This window comes from Lipophrys pholis, assembly GCF_963383615.2.
Source record: "Lipophrys pholis genome assembly, chromosome: 5".
Lineage (NCBI taxonomy): Eukaryota > Metazoa > Chordata > Actinopteri > Blenniiformes > Blenniidae > Lipophrys > Lipophrys pholis.
In genome coordinates, this window is record NC_137628.1 from 4008118 (window position 1) to 4022764 (window position 14647).

Genomic DNA, 14647 nt, shown 5'->3' on the forward strand with positions numbered 1-14647 from the left:
TAGAAATAACCCACAGCGCCCCCTGCTGCCCGGAGTCCAAATAAAGAGTCACAAATATCAATTCAGGGTAAACAATATTTATTACCAAACATACAAATAAATAATAAATAAAACAACCAGAGATACTGGGGGGGGGGGGGGGGGGACTTAAAATAAGTGTGTGTGATTTGGCTGATCCTCTCACTACAGTGAAAATATTTAAGGCAACACTAAAGAGTAACAAGTTGTTCAAGTATTGACTTCAACATTAAGATCAGGATATGAATACCAGAGTATATAAAAACCATCAGTATCACACAAAAGGGGACAGGTCTGGATACATGAAGTAAACAGTAAAGCAAACAATCCAGTGTTATGGTTCTACCTTTAACTGATAAAAAAAAAAACCTACATCTTATCTAAATTTGTAAAACTGTAAAACCAACTGTAACAGAAGGACACTTTGAGAAAAACAATAGATCACTAGAAAAAACTAAAATACACAAACTAATTAACTGCTGACCTTTCATTAGCACAAGTGTAGAAATAACTAACAATGGTTGCACTTGAGATGGGCATTTTGCGACTCGGCCCCTTCGTATAGACGAAGATTAAGTAAAACCCAGAAGGTGCTCAGAGCCCCAAAGAGCCAAACTCCTTAAATACTACAGTCTCAGTCACAGGGATTGCTGGTGGGTTTCTCAATATGATCAGCTTCATCTGTGCTTTAATGTTTCAGATGCAAAAATCTGAGCTTAGTTGCATTACACTGCTTACTATATTTTTTGCTGAACTTTCCAGCTCAAAGGCTGAATTTAGTGGCTCAGGCCCAGATGTGACGCTTCCCTCAGGATCCACTGTCCTACAGGAGTTAGACGGGTTCCTCGCTCTAACTTACTCGATTCAAATTAATGGGTCATTACGTAGCTCTCGCAGAGTTTAATGCCAATCCATTAAATTAAATCAGGGAGACGCCTGAGGCAGTGAGTTCTCTGGTTTCGACCAAAAGTTTTAAGAAACAACACCTTTCACACCACTCTGGTTGGTTTTACATTCACCGGGGACTTTTCACAACCGTCTGAGTAAGTGAACAAAACACGTGCTCAGCAGCCCTTATGAATAACCTCTGATGTAACATTAATGTCTTCCACTTGTGTGTATGTGTGAGGGATTATTGAGATTCATTTTTCATAAGCCGAGGCCTCACTACCAGCTATGAAATATGTAAAGTCATTAATATGGCAAGGATTTCACCACTGTGGACATGAACTAAGATTCACAAGAATACAGTGTATGTAAAGCCTTTCATTCCACGTAACTTCAATTGAAAATCAAATGAACAGTTTGGAAGCGAACCGACAGCTGTGTTTAAAAAGATTTGATTATTCTACCGTCACACACGAGGACAGAGTAAACGTTTGTACGGAGATTAATTTAATCCGACCAGACCTGATAGGTGTGAGCGCACCTTCAAACTAGTAAGACAATGGGTCACCAATGTTACCAGTGGCCATACTTTTTAATTGATACTTGTCCCCAAGTCAAAATTGAGATCTGTGAGATTTGGTTTTAGGTGTAAATGTGTGTAATTCCAGCGTTCCCTTCAGGATGGAAACATTTAACATCCGATCAATCCCAAGAATGAGTGGATATTGATATGAGCATGCTGTAAACTCTCTGGCAAACTGAGGAAGTTTCATCCTTTATCATCAAAATCTACTATTAAATAACAGCAATTCCATCCCCTTAATATGTGCAATGAAAGTCTTAAACACCAGGACTGAGAAACACTGTTCACACAGGATGAAGCCATTATATTGTTGTTCTGAGTCGACACAGGCCTAGTGACCTGACTGTGATGTCATGCCAAAAGATGAAGTGTGTTGTTCATCTTCATCTACACTAAAGTGAAAAAAACACAAAAAGCAGACCTTGCAATTTATGAATTCTGACTGCAGTGATACATCAACACGGTTCAGTGTGTTGCTGCAAAACTAAACTCTTTGAGACGGTAGGATGAAAAAAAGAAGAAAAAAAAAGACAAAAATCATCCCAACTCAATTATAATATATTTTGCTGAAATTTGGGTTTTCAACGGAGAAACAGAGACGATTGGTCATAGACTGTTGGTGCTGTCGCAAGAGGCCCAGTTAGCGGTTCTCACTGGGGCCAATTAGGAAGTGTCATCGGGGTCTTGAGGAGAAAGTGCTCTTTGAGAGCCTCTGAGGGTTTGCTGGGAACTGTCCTCGTTTGGTTTCTGGGAGCTGCTCAGGAGAAAACTCAGGAGTCTTTCATCTCGTATTCGCTCGGACCACCTGGTTCATTTCGGCAGCCTTTTTCTGGATCCTGAGAGAAAGAGACGGCATGTTTTAGTGGCTGAGAAGCAAAATCACTTCTAGTTTTCAGTTGATTGAAGTATCAGGCTGACTGTTGACTGAGTAACTCCTGCGTTAAGTTCAGCGGACGCCACTAAACCTGATGCAGGAGGGATGGATTCACCCAGAACACAACTGATCAATTCAAAACTCACAGCACTCCTCTCTTCCTCGCCAGAGTTTTTTGTGTCGCTGCTGAGAGGCAACTCCTTCTTCTGGGATGTCCAGCAAGGTCGCTCTAGAAAGACACACACACAGACACACAGACACACAGACACACAGACACACAGACACACACACACACACACACACACACACACACACACACACACACACACACACACACACACACACACACACACACACACACACACACACACACACACACACACACACACACACACACACACACACAATACATCAATCTCTGCAGAAGCTCTCAGTAAAATTCAACAGAAAAAATAAGAACAATCAACCAATATTTAAGGTGTCGGGTCAGAGGAGCTCTCACACCTTCTCCAGCGTGGTGAGAAGTTTAGCTGCTGAGCACCGACTGATTAGGAAATAATTACAGGACTGAGACGAGAAGAGACTTATGCCACTTGGTGTGAAGCTGTGTGGTTGATCATTAGTCTGGTCCAGAGTCAACAGTGCCACACTGACATTTGAAGAGCGAATCCAGACCTGCTCTTCAAAGGTTTTAGTTTGATAAAACTTACGATTAAAAAGGCAGAATTCACCATTTCTCTATTGAACGGTACCAATTGACCAAGTTCATTTAAACAAACCAACGCTGCCCAGGGTGGAAACAACCGAAATCTTGAATTATATGAAAAATACCTGCAATATATAATACAATATTTTGGTATAGAAACATTTTCTCCGTTGATCCCACTTGTGGGATCATATCTTGAAATATTTCTTCCAATCTACTTTGATCAGGAAATATAATTTTTTTTAGTGTGTAGGATTCCCTTCAGTTCCACAGGAGCTTCCGGAACAATCACCTGCCGTCTGAGCGCTCTCTCTCTGGTCAGCTCTCTGTCCCAGCTGATCAGCTGCATCTGCTCGCTGACCGACAGGCTGAAGAATACGTCGTGGACCTCGTGACGTGCAGCGCGCAGCTGGAGAAGGAACAGTTACAGGGCAGACAATGGAATGGATGAATGTGTGTAATCACAGTACCTGTTGTGGTAACTGCTCATGAAGCGAGTAATTGTTGAGCCGACAGTGTCGCGGAGGCGATGGGAGAGGCTAACAGATGTGTTTACAACATGTGTTTGCCTTGGTACCTGCAGAATGACTCTCTCCTGCAGTAAAAGGTCCTGTCTGCTGCAGAACTCTCTGCCGGGGCTCAGCTGCTGCCGGAGGGCCTGCAGGAACTGCTGCGCGTCCTACAAGTGCAAACACAGAGCTGCAATCTGCAGTGTTTGCTCAGTTTTACTACAATACGGCAGTGTGCTACAAGAGACAGACTGCCGTCTCTACTCACCCTGATGGTGCGCACCAGCTGTGCCACCCTCTCGGTCCTCAGCAGCCGGCGAGTCAGAAAACCCTTCAAGGCTGCCGCCAGGAGGGGGCGGTAGTGCTGCGAGAGCGAGCTGGAGGGCTGAGGAAGGAGAGGAGGAAGAGGGGAGAAGGAGCAGTGAGGGGGGTGAATAATGAAGACCGCGGGGAAGAGAGAGGAGAATGCTAATTCCATCAATGACAACCAATTAATTTCCCTCGCAGCTTCTCAAGGTCTTTTGGTTGGCATCTGTTTAGAGCATCAGTGCAAGTGGACTCGCGGCTCATCGTTACAATAGGGGATAATAAGAAGAATAATAAGCCGCTGATGAGCTGCCACTCACTTGTTGATTGTGGCGCTGTTGCATTAAAAAGAACGGTTTGCTCAACAAATGTATTTAAACTGAAGCTGAAGAGAAACAAAGTGAGACATGATGGGGCGAGTGAACCGGGAAAGGAGGCGGTCTGCCCCAAATGGCTTCGATAAGAATTTAAAATCCTACATGTACAACAGGGACATACATTTATACAACCGACTTTAGTGGACAGAGGTAATAGTAATACCTCTGAGGGAGTAGAAAAGGTCACCGTGTCTCCGAGACGTGAGCTTGACATGGAGCACGGGAAGGACACACTCTGGAGGAGACGGTAACGTTCCGCCAACGCCTGAGTGAGACAGAGGAGGAAGACATGTGGGTGGGTGCGCGCGTGTGTGCGTGTGTGTGTGTGTGCGTGTGTGTGTGTGTGTGTGTGTGTGTGTGTGTGTGTGTGTGTGTGTGTGTGTGTGTGTGTCATGCATTGGGGAACAGGCAAGGTTGGAAAATATTGAATTGGAAAGGACAGCAAATGAGGCAGGAGGAAGAAATTAATTGAGGGTAGAGAGAAAGAGACAGAAGGGGAGAGTCGGGGCGCAGAGGAAAGGAGGAACGAGACGAAAGAGGAAACAGGGCAGCGGAGCAATGACCGGGATGGTGAGAGGGGGAAAAATGGAGAAAATTGATACAGTAATAGAGTAAAAGAAAAAAAACAATGTGGGAGGAGGCACGAGACAAAACAAAAGGAGGCATGAGAGGAGAGGAGAGGAGGAAAATAGAAAGGAGAAGGAAAAGGGACCATTAGCGGTGGCACTCAGTGGGACGATCTGGCACTTAACCACAGACGCTCATGAATTAAACAAATTATCCTTTCCTTTTCTGTGTCAATTCCCCTCCTCCCTCCTCCAGCCAGCTCCTTCTCATCACATCACAAATGACGGAAGGACAGAGGGGAGTCAGAAAGAAGTCTTTCTATTAAACGCCGTATGTTAATTATATTGTTGTTAAGGATACATAAATTAAACAGAGCCTGTGATTAGCAGGGCAAGGACACCGGCCAAGAACAAATACAGACACAGGCTGAAGGAACGGGAACTGGTTGCCAAAGAACAGCAGGCGTCCTTGAAGTCTCTCTCTCTATCTCACACACACACACACACACACACACACACACACACACACACACACACACACACACACACACACACACACACACACACACACACACACACACACACACACACACACACACACACACACACACACACACACACACACACACACACACACACACACACACACACACACACACACACACACACACACACACACACACACACACACACACACACACACACACACAATGAGGCGACCATGCCAGCTCGCCTCTTAGGGACGTAATGAAACATTTATGGTAGAATCCCTGTTTTTTTTTTTTTTTTTTTTTTTTACTAGGGAGAGTCTGAAGGTCTCTTGTAATGAGCAGATGTCTGTAGTCTGCACACGACCCAGGTCTCCAGAAGCACGCTCTAACAGGTAGGCTCACAACATATGTGTGTGTGTGTGCGTTTAACTGTGTGTGTTCATATGCGGATCAGTCTTCCCAATGTCTGCTTTCTGTTTCAGAAGAGCCATGTCGGGTCGCCGTCATTGTCTCGCAGTTTAGTGAATTGGTTAGGAAGTCTCAGAGCCCATTCTCGTTAGTAAAAAGAGAAGAAGAAAAAAACCCCACCGTGCTGGACATTAAATTTTTATCCTCCGGAGGTGACTTTGGGTGAAGTCAGAAACCTCGGTAGAGTGAATTATGGTCGCTGTACTCGAATTACGTAGTGCGAGATCTGTACAGCAATACGTGATGCAATCTAATGCAAGAAGCGGGCCAATGGGATGGAGGGATTATCAATGACTCTGTTTCTACCGTGCCGAGAGTTAGGAAAGGCGTCTGGTTGTTTTGGCGTTTGAGAAAAAAGATTTAAAATAGTCCTTTCAGTTTCCTATTAACAGCCTTGAAATTGTTTGATAATGTTTGTCACATGAAAGGTAAAATAAAATTTTTTATTAAAAAAATAAGATAGCAAAGTTGTACAAACTGGACCCCCCCCCCCCCCCCAAAAAAAAGGCAGAAAATCCCTGAGAGTGTTGACCACTACACCACAGTTTAGAGCAGGGTGGGCAACATGTTTTCCTATTGAGGGACGACGCTCAAGTTGATTTCAGTTTTGCTCAATAACAATAATTCTTTGATAAAAAGCAGTTGTTGTTGTTTTTTTGTTTTTCTTATGAGCTACTGTTGCTCTCCGTCAATCTTTCTTTCTCGGTCTTTGTCTGGAAATCATTATTAAATTTTTTCAAAATTTTCAGAGTTCAGCCATTAAGTAAATAAAAACATATTATTTTCATTAACAGTCTTTGTTTTGGGGTTTTTCCCCCACTGTGAACCACTAATCTTATGAGGTAACAGTTGCTGCTCTGCTTCCCAAGGAGTTCGACACAACCAATAATGTAATAATGGCCAATAGTGTGAAAATTGTGACAATTCTTCATGTAATAAAGCAAATAATAACAGGGAACGTTATTTGATTTCTGGCCAGTCAAGCCACAAATGGCCCCCAGGCCTTATGACGCCCAGACGGGGTTATAGTCACAGATAAAACTGAAATGCATGTCTTTTGTCTGACAAGACCAAGTTGGAGCACACAAACCAGAGGCACGGGGAGAACATGCAAACAAAGAAAGGCTCCAGCTCCCATTGAAATGGACAGAGCAAACCACTCTACCACCCAGAAACCAAATGCTAAATATTTCTCAGGTTTTTTTTTTGTGATTTATAATGAAAAAGAAAAAAAAAACACAATCGGAACTTTAGCAAGAAAATCATCAGTTTTTTTCTTTCTTGCAGAACTCTTTAAATGTTGGGCTGAGATGTGTAACCTTGAGCTCTGGTTACAGTAGAATTGTTTTTCCATTGCCACACTGAAAGTTATTTGTGAGTTCTATTCATCAGGAGAACACAAAGCGATACATTGAGACAAAGTAACAAGTTTTACCTGCATATAACAGAAGAATTACTGTGGAAAATACTGAGATTTAGATGTGTATTATTTTGATTTACTAAACCGACTGTTTTTGAAACCCTTAAAGTTGTCAAAGGAGCAACACTTTCCCCTTGAGGGACAATATATCTAAAAAAACATGTAAAAAAAAATAAACCCCAACAGGTTCATTTGCACAAATCTGGAGCGATTAGGATCACAGCTGCACTCTCCAATAAAACTCCCAAACTGCACCATTAAACACCTGCCACCTATTTTCTCAGCCTCACAAATGACTGTTTTAACATTACTTGTTCTTCTTGGCGTCTTAATAACATTTGTTCACCCAGTAAATAATGTCTGCAGACGGCCTCACCTGCAGAAGCTCCTCCTTCTGCTTCATGTGCTCGTCTTGCAGAGCTCTGACCTGAGCGGCGTGGATATCTTTTAACTGCTCCCGTTTGTCCTTCTGGGCACCGTTGGCTTCACGGCCATGCGCTGCAGCGACAGAACAGAAACACAGTAAACAGTAGGTGGTCACATGTGACTCTCATCTGTTGGCAAGACAAGATCTGAAAACAACAGGTTTTTATCCGAATGGAGAGCAGGAATTAATGCAGGCTTCTCTCCCTGAGGCACATTATTCCAACTATTTGAATAGTCGATTGTTTGTCCTACATAATAAACATTGTTGGTAAGTTATTTTCTTTTTATAATTTAAAAAACATGGGCAGTTGCAGTGTTTCCAGAACCTATTCTCACCCTGCAGCAGCTGGTGTTTTTGCACGTCTCTGTCCTTGTCCTTACCTCTCAGAGAACTGGATCTGACCGCAGACCCTCCTGCTGCCCGGCGATCGTCTGTGCTCTCCTCCGTCATGTGCATGAGCAACCTCCGCTTGACCTTGGACACTCCTCCCTCACATTCACCCCGGCTCTCTGGAGTCAGAGTCGTCTCCTGAACAGGATGACCTTGAGAGCTCACGCCAGATCCCGACCCTTCATGCAGCCAAAGGTCAGATGGCGTGTCCACATCATAGGACCGATTGAGAGGAGGAGAGCAGATAGAACCGTGACCTCCTCCAGGCCTCTCATCTCTCCTTTCCACGGGACGGTGGTTGCTGGTATCTGAGAGAACTGAGACGCCACGTGGAGCGGTAGGTTCAGATGGAGCAGTTGGGAATATGTCGGGAGTGCGTTTGGCACATCCTCCATGTTGAGTCTTTGTTTGCTCTTCTTTACTCTTCTCATTAACTCGCTCAGCTTCTTTTTTTCCCTGGTATGCAAGGAGAATATTTTCCACGTCACTAAAGCTCGAATCAGGTCCTAAATCTTCAAACATCTTCATGCATTGGCTGTTGTTGAGTGATTGTCTTCTTGGAAACTCCCGGTGGTCTGCATCAGTTCCATCATCTTCCCTCAGTTTGTCTTCCCCGAACTCACTATTACTTTGAGCCGGCTGCGTCTGTTGGTGATTTCCAGTTTGTTCAGGGAGCTTGACGCTCTTAAAGCTCGACTCGCTCTGTGTGTCGCTCTCAGTTCGGCACCGATTGACTAAATTCTCATTGACTGAAGATTCCACATCTGAGATCAGCACCTTTAAGATGGAAAGATTTGACTCCAGTTGATCTATATTCTGTGAACTTTTGGCTAAAAAACTTGTTACATCCCCTTCATTGATGAGATTGACAGCAGAGGGAGCGACGGTGTGATTGTTTTGGTGTTGCGGGTCAACTCCTTCAACCTTGTGGTGTTTATTCCAGCCCCTGTTGAAAGTAGATTTTCCATGCGGAGTGTACCCCCCAACAGCTTTGACGTCGCTTTTTAAGTCAGTAGGACTCCTACAGAAACGAGGCACTGGAACTGTGCGATACTTCCGGGGCCTTTTATGAAACGAGGTTGAACCTGTGGTCAAGTAAAACGCATTGTGGACATTGAGGGGTTCTGCAGAAGCGGGCTGCTGCTGCTGGCTGAAGGCGCTGCTTTGTTTGTGGCTCGTTCTGATCTTTTGTGGGACGTTTAGCTGATTATTTCTGAAGGTTGATCCTTCTTCGAAACTAGTCGGCTCCTTCACGCTTTCCTCCCCTGTTGAAACTTCAGACGCATCGTTCATGTTTTCAGAAATGAACTCGCCTTCCACCATCTTGTCATTGTCCCGGGATTTCTTTGTAGACGTTTCCACTGATGGGATGAAAGTACCTCTCCTCTCTTTGGTTTTCTTACCCTCTGCTGTCACCGTGTGAAAGAACTCATTATTCTCCTTATCAGAGAGACTCTGTTCCTCCGTCCTTGCTCTTGGCTGTTCTTGGGTCCTCTCCTGGATTTTAGCGTTTTTGGCTCGGTTCCTCAGCATCCACTGGCGCCGTCGATACTCCTGAGACTTCTTGAGCAAGGCCTGGAGGCTGAGACGATAATGCTCCTCCGATGGCACCGAGTCTGCTTCCTCTAATTGGTTGTGTTTTGGCGCTGCTTCTTTGGAGTTTTGCAGAATATGCTGTTCTGTTGTGAAAGAGTGATGGCGGTTCAATGTCTGCGAGATGTCTTGATTGTCTGACTCCTTGTTTTGATGGACATTTTCATCTTTCACACAGTCGGCAGAAGGAACGTTATCTTCATGCTCGACGCTGTCCAAACGACTACTTTCAGATTTTTCTGTAGTAACATGGTCGCATGTGGTTGATTCCTCCTTCAAGGAGATGCAACAAGCGTCTTTTACTCCACATGCGTTACTACAAAGGGAAATCTCCAATCCACTCCTCTCCAACTCCTCTCCATCTACGGGAGGATGGCTGATTATATCTGGCATCTTAGCAATTGTACTTGAGGTATTGAGATGGAAAAATCCACCCGTGTCGAAAAAGTCCTGTGAAGAGCCAATGCGAGGGCTCTCAGTCTCTGCATCGATCCTCCCAGACACAGAGGGGGACTTTTCGACATTCACATAGGTCACATAACCTGAGGATAGTGATTGGTGGCTTGCGCCATTTAAGGAACTTGGCTGTGATTCTTGTTGGCAGTAAAGTTGGTCAATAAGGCATCCTTCATGGTAGGTTTGCTGAGTTGTCCTGTCTGAATTGAAAAAGGCACTGTATGTTGTTGATGTCAGTGGAGGAAGACAAAAGCTGCTGTTTTCTTCCCTTGCAGGTGGTGAAAGACTCTCTTTTGTTCCAGACAAAACATCACTCTGGGGCACCGAGTCATTGCTGGTGTTATGAGAATACAAACACTGTGTGGTGATCTCTGGCTCTTGAAGCAACTCATCGAGTGTTGGCGTCTTCCTGAGCTGCAATTTGATACGGAAAAATATTGCAAGGTCAGAGAAAATGTGTGTTTTTTTTCCTCCATCTGACTGAAACTATGAGTCATCAGAGCCACTATATGAAAGAAAACGTCTGAAAATTACATTACGCATTTATATTTTGTGCCTGAATAGTCCTTTGCACCATCTGTAATTCTCAATTAAAGCCAGTTTCACGTGGGGACAAATACAGGCACTTTGAGGAGTCGCCAAAACAATAGCTGCAATACCAAGAACTTAAATTACCTGAACGCTGTGGAGAAGACTTTGCACACAGGCCAGTCTGGGGTCATCGCTCAACTTTCTGCAGACAGCAGCTTTCTGCATTTCATCTCTGTAGCGCTGCATCTCCTCTCTCTGCATCCCGGAGAGCTGTTATCACAACAAAGCACACACGGTTTCTCATGCATGTTTCACAACAAGGCAAGATGTAAGTGGCAGTTTCATTATCAACTATTCTGTTTGTTTCTCGTTCCGACTTTGTGCTTAAATTAGTAGTTGTGGCTGATTTCAGATTGCCTTATTTTCCATCAATGTAGTTTTTTTTTGTTTTTTTTGACTGTTTGAAGACTCAAACTGTTCTTCACCTCTATTGATGAGAATCTAAATGCTAAACATCAATCACAAATGTCTGTCAGGGCCAAATTACAAAGCTGTTTCTAGCTTTCCAGGCAGAGATCATTTTATCATTATTCATTGAGACATTTCTTTTTAATCTCGCCAAAGAGAAGAACAACACTTTTGCTTCAAACCAATTGAATTCTTTTAGTTTGTTGCAATTACATAAGAGACTGAATACAGTGATTGAACTGATTTGCAGCTTGAAATGCACCGAGAACATCGTCTGAATCAGTCAGCGGATCCATGCAGGAAAGCTTTGCACTGTTACGCTGGCTGTTTGTGACACGTTCACTTGAACCCACATCAAGCTTTACCCGTAAGTACTGAAGTTGGTTTGGTAAGTTAGACTAATCAAGTTTTTGTCTCAAAACTGAAACACAATAGAAACATTCTCCTTGTTAAAGGTACGACTCGTAACAGACGATCATAGGTTTATTGGCAACGTTGTTTTCTGCATCTACAAGCCGTAATTAACTAACAATGTTCCAGTATCACGATCGGGTAACTTCAGCTGACTTGCACGGTAAGAATAATTAGACCCCCAGCAGAGAGAGGAGATCACAATGTGTACAAAGTGAAATAAGCATCATCATAATCTACCACACGCACACTGAATAAAATTTCTTTACCAATAGGCCCTGTTGAATCTTGGATGATGTGTTCACATAACACTTTCATTCAGGTTATTTCTGTCACTGCTCTTTTATCGGTTTTAGTGACTTTTATTAATGAATTATAATCAGTCGTAATGTCTTTAACGTGTTGAAGTGTCTCAAGTTACTTGAAAAAGAAAGTTTAATTGCATCTTATCTATTAGGCAGTGGAGCTGTGAACTGTTGGGACTGAGCGGCTCAGTTTCACAGCTAATTTTATTAAATTTGATTAACTCCTGCTGATGATAATCAGTTTATTTTAAGTAGAATTGGGAAGCCAGCCTTTTTTTTTTTTTTTTTTTTTTTAAATGTTGAAGTTAATTACTCCGATATTGCAGGATACCTTTCTCAGCATAACACCGGTTCCTACAAGAATTAGATTCATGAATTAACGGCGAGAAGAGGCAGGCGAGATAAACTGCCAACGCAGCAAACAGCTCTTATGAAGGAAAGCTAATATTTATTTAGGGCCGAAAATACATCACATGTGAAAACATTTCACCGAGTCAGAAATCATTCATGATGTTGCCAGAAGGACTGAATTAGTTCAAGATTAATGAGGCACGACCCAAGTAGACGTCTCAGTGTAATAATCAGTTACCTGGCGATACACAGCCGAGTTACAGTCAGGCTTTACTTTATAATGCATTATTCCCAATGCTGCCCGAGGTGAAATGGAGTGTGAACCTCCAACAAGTTCAACCAAACACTCCTGACGAGCAGAGAAGTGTTAAATTATACCAAAAGCGATATATATATATATATATACATACATACATATAAATAAATAAAATAAATTTGACAGTTGTCTTTATTGAACAATTATTAAGCTGTCAGTTTTTGCTGTATGCAAAGAATAAACAATCTGACAATATTTGTAAGTGTCCTTTTTTTTTAAGATTTCAACCATCAAATCCAGCAAACAAAAAACCAAGTTAACAGCAAGACTGACAGACCAGCTTTTCCATGGGGTGCAACTCCCAGAAACCCAGAGTTAACCGAGAACCAGCTTTGTAGTGAAGATGATCCAAGATGGTCAATGTTAGGTTAACTTTATCCCACTAACAAACTTAGAGTACAGCAATTCTGATTTAGAGACACTTCGGTGATGTGAATCAGCAAAACAAAGAGGTCCAGCTTTGTTATATGTAGTACATGTTAGACTCTAACAGTTTGAGGACGTTATAGAAACATGTGAGAACGTTGTAGATGTTACAGAAACATGTTAGAAGGTTCTAAGTGATGTTATAAAAACATTTTAGAACGTTATCCCAGAGGGTGACTGTTGAAACAGGTAAGAAGTAGATAATAGGAGCATGTCAGAAGGTTTTGTATTACCAGTGGAGGCAGGATGGCTCGTCCATGGAAGCTTATGACAGAAGCTGAAGGTCTGGGATGTTCCTCCTCTTCCTTCCTCCTCAGTTGAGACAGTCGGCGCTGTACAAACGTGTCATAGTCCTCCATGGTGTTCACCCGGACTCTGCTGGACACTGTTATACAGTGTTGGACTCTTGTTAGACTCTGTTGAACAGTCCCATCTGATAGCTTAGAAGCTATCTCGCCTCGCTAAGTGTGCTAACGCTAACGAGCTCGCGCTCATCGCGGGGTGTTTCTTGTTTAAATCCAAAGCTGAGAGCAGAGAATAAATAACCGCAAGGTTAACAATGTGAAAGAGAACAGCCCAACCTCTGCAGTTATCACTTCTGTTAGTAAAGAAACACAGTAAAGCTAAGCCAGCTCTCAGAGCGTCCTGTCTGTTTACGTTTTACCGCCTCTCCTCGCGCAGTAACGGTCAGGAGCACTCTGAAAACCCGGAACGGAGCTGCTGACGGCGGACTGGAGCAGAGCAGAGGACCAGAGGACAGGACCGGACCAGCGCAAAGGACCGGAGCTCAGTGTTTGGCACAGTGGTGTTGCTAACTGACAGGCTAATTAGCATCCATATGTTGGTATTTTGCCTACCGTCTCGGAATCGTCCCGTATTCGGAAACAAAAGTACGTGCTCGTATTGAGCTGAAAAGGGACCCACTTTGTCCCGTAGAATCAAAAAAAGTCTGTAAAATCTCAATGGACTTTATGACAAACAGGGCGCTCTATATCAAAACTTACGGTAAACTTATTTACCGCCTCTCCTGCTCTGTGACCAATGGGTTGACAGCATACTCACACACGAGTATGACAATACAGAATCTAGCTTATATCATTGGTTGAGGTACAGTTGCTTACGAACAAGATACCGGAAGACAACAGACAAAATACAAAGCAGCATGGTGACAGACTCGAATAGTACACCTTCGACCAGCAACGCTCCTCCGAAAAAACATATAAAGTTTTGCAGAAATACAGAAAGGAATGAGAAGAAGTCAACATCTGGTAGGAAAAAGCGTGTGATAACACGTTAAAAGCGCACGGCACTCTGTTCGGGTGCACCTTCGGATCCGCCCCGCTCTCTGCTTCTGGGAAGATCTCCAATACTTGCCTATACCGCAGTGTTTACAAAAGATATGGCCTGTTTTTCTTCCAATGCTTAAGAACTGCATACTCACTTGGTTGTATAAATCATTGGTATTATGGCTTCATCTGGCACTGCATGAACCTTTGTGAAACAGGAAAAAAAACACCAACACAGTAAATGTAGGACAACTTTTTTATTTCCTACATGGTATGTGTGAAACTGAAAAAAGTTTTAGCTCAGAAATGCCAAAAAGAACAGTGCAATATCCATGTACCTGTAAATACATGTAAAACAGTAGTGCAACCACAGTTAAATTTAAATTAAAATAACAAATAATATAGATATGAGGCTTTCCTTGGCGTGCACTGAATACGTCACCATACATGGATCAGGAGTCAGGGCAGCAGTGAGTGAGAG

At 43.2% G+C, this 14647-nt stretch overlaps 1 protein-coding gene across 1 annotated transcript; it reads right to left on the bottom strand.

The window, feature by feature from the left end:
* Positions 1-63: 63 nt before the first annotated feature.
* cp110 (centriolar coiled-coil protein 110) lies at positions 64-13577 on the bottom strand. The gene is made up of 10 exons (XM_080464234.1): positions 13114-13577; positions 10748-10873; positions 8014-10486; positions 7583-7704; positions 4425-4526; positions 3847-3963; positions 3647-3748; positions 3362-3478; positions 2510-2592; positions 64-2325 (listed from the first exon to the last, which is right to left on the bottom strand). The coding sequence occupies exons 1-10, from the start codon at positions 13237-13239 to the stop codon at positions 2271-2273; spliced, it is 3423 nt and encodes a 1140-aa protein (XP_080320360.1). The 5' UTR covers positions 13240-13577; the 3' UTR covers positions 64-2270.
* Between the last annotated feature and the right edge of the window lie 1070 nt (positions 13578-14647).

What these genes read in the sequence shown, in the direction of transcription:
- cp110 (XM_080464234.1), bottom strand. Translation starts at nt 13,239, where the DNA reads ATGGAGGACTATGACACGTTTGTACAGCGCCGACTGTCTCAACTGAGG. An exon ending in AGCTGGTGCGCACCATCAGG is followed by an intron (nt 3,749 to 3,846) that starts GTGAGTAGAGAC and finishes TTGCACTTGTAG; the next exon opens with GACGCGCAGCAGTTCCTGCA. An exon ending in AGAGAGCGCTCAGACGGCAG is followed by an intron (nt 2,593 to 3,361) that starts GTGATTGTTCCG and finishes GTGTCTTTCTAG; the next exon opens with AGCGACCTTGCTGGACATCC.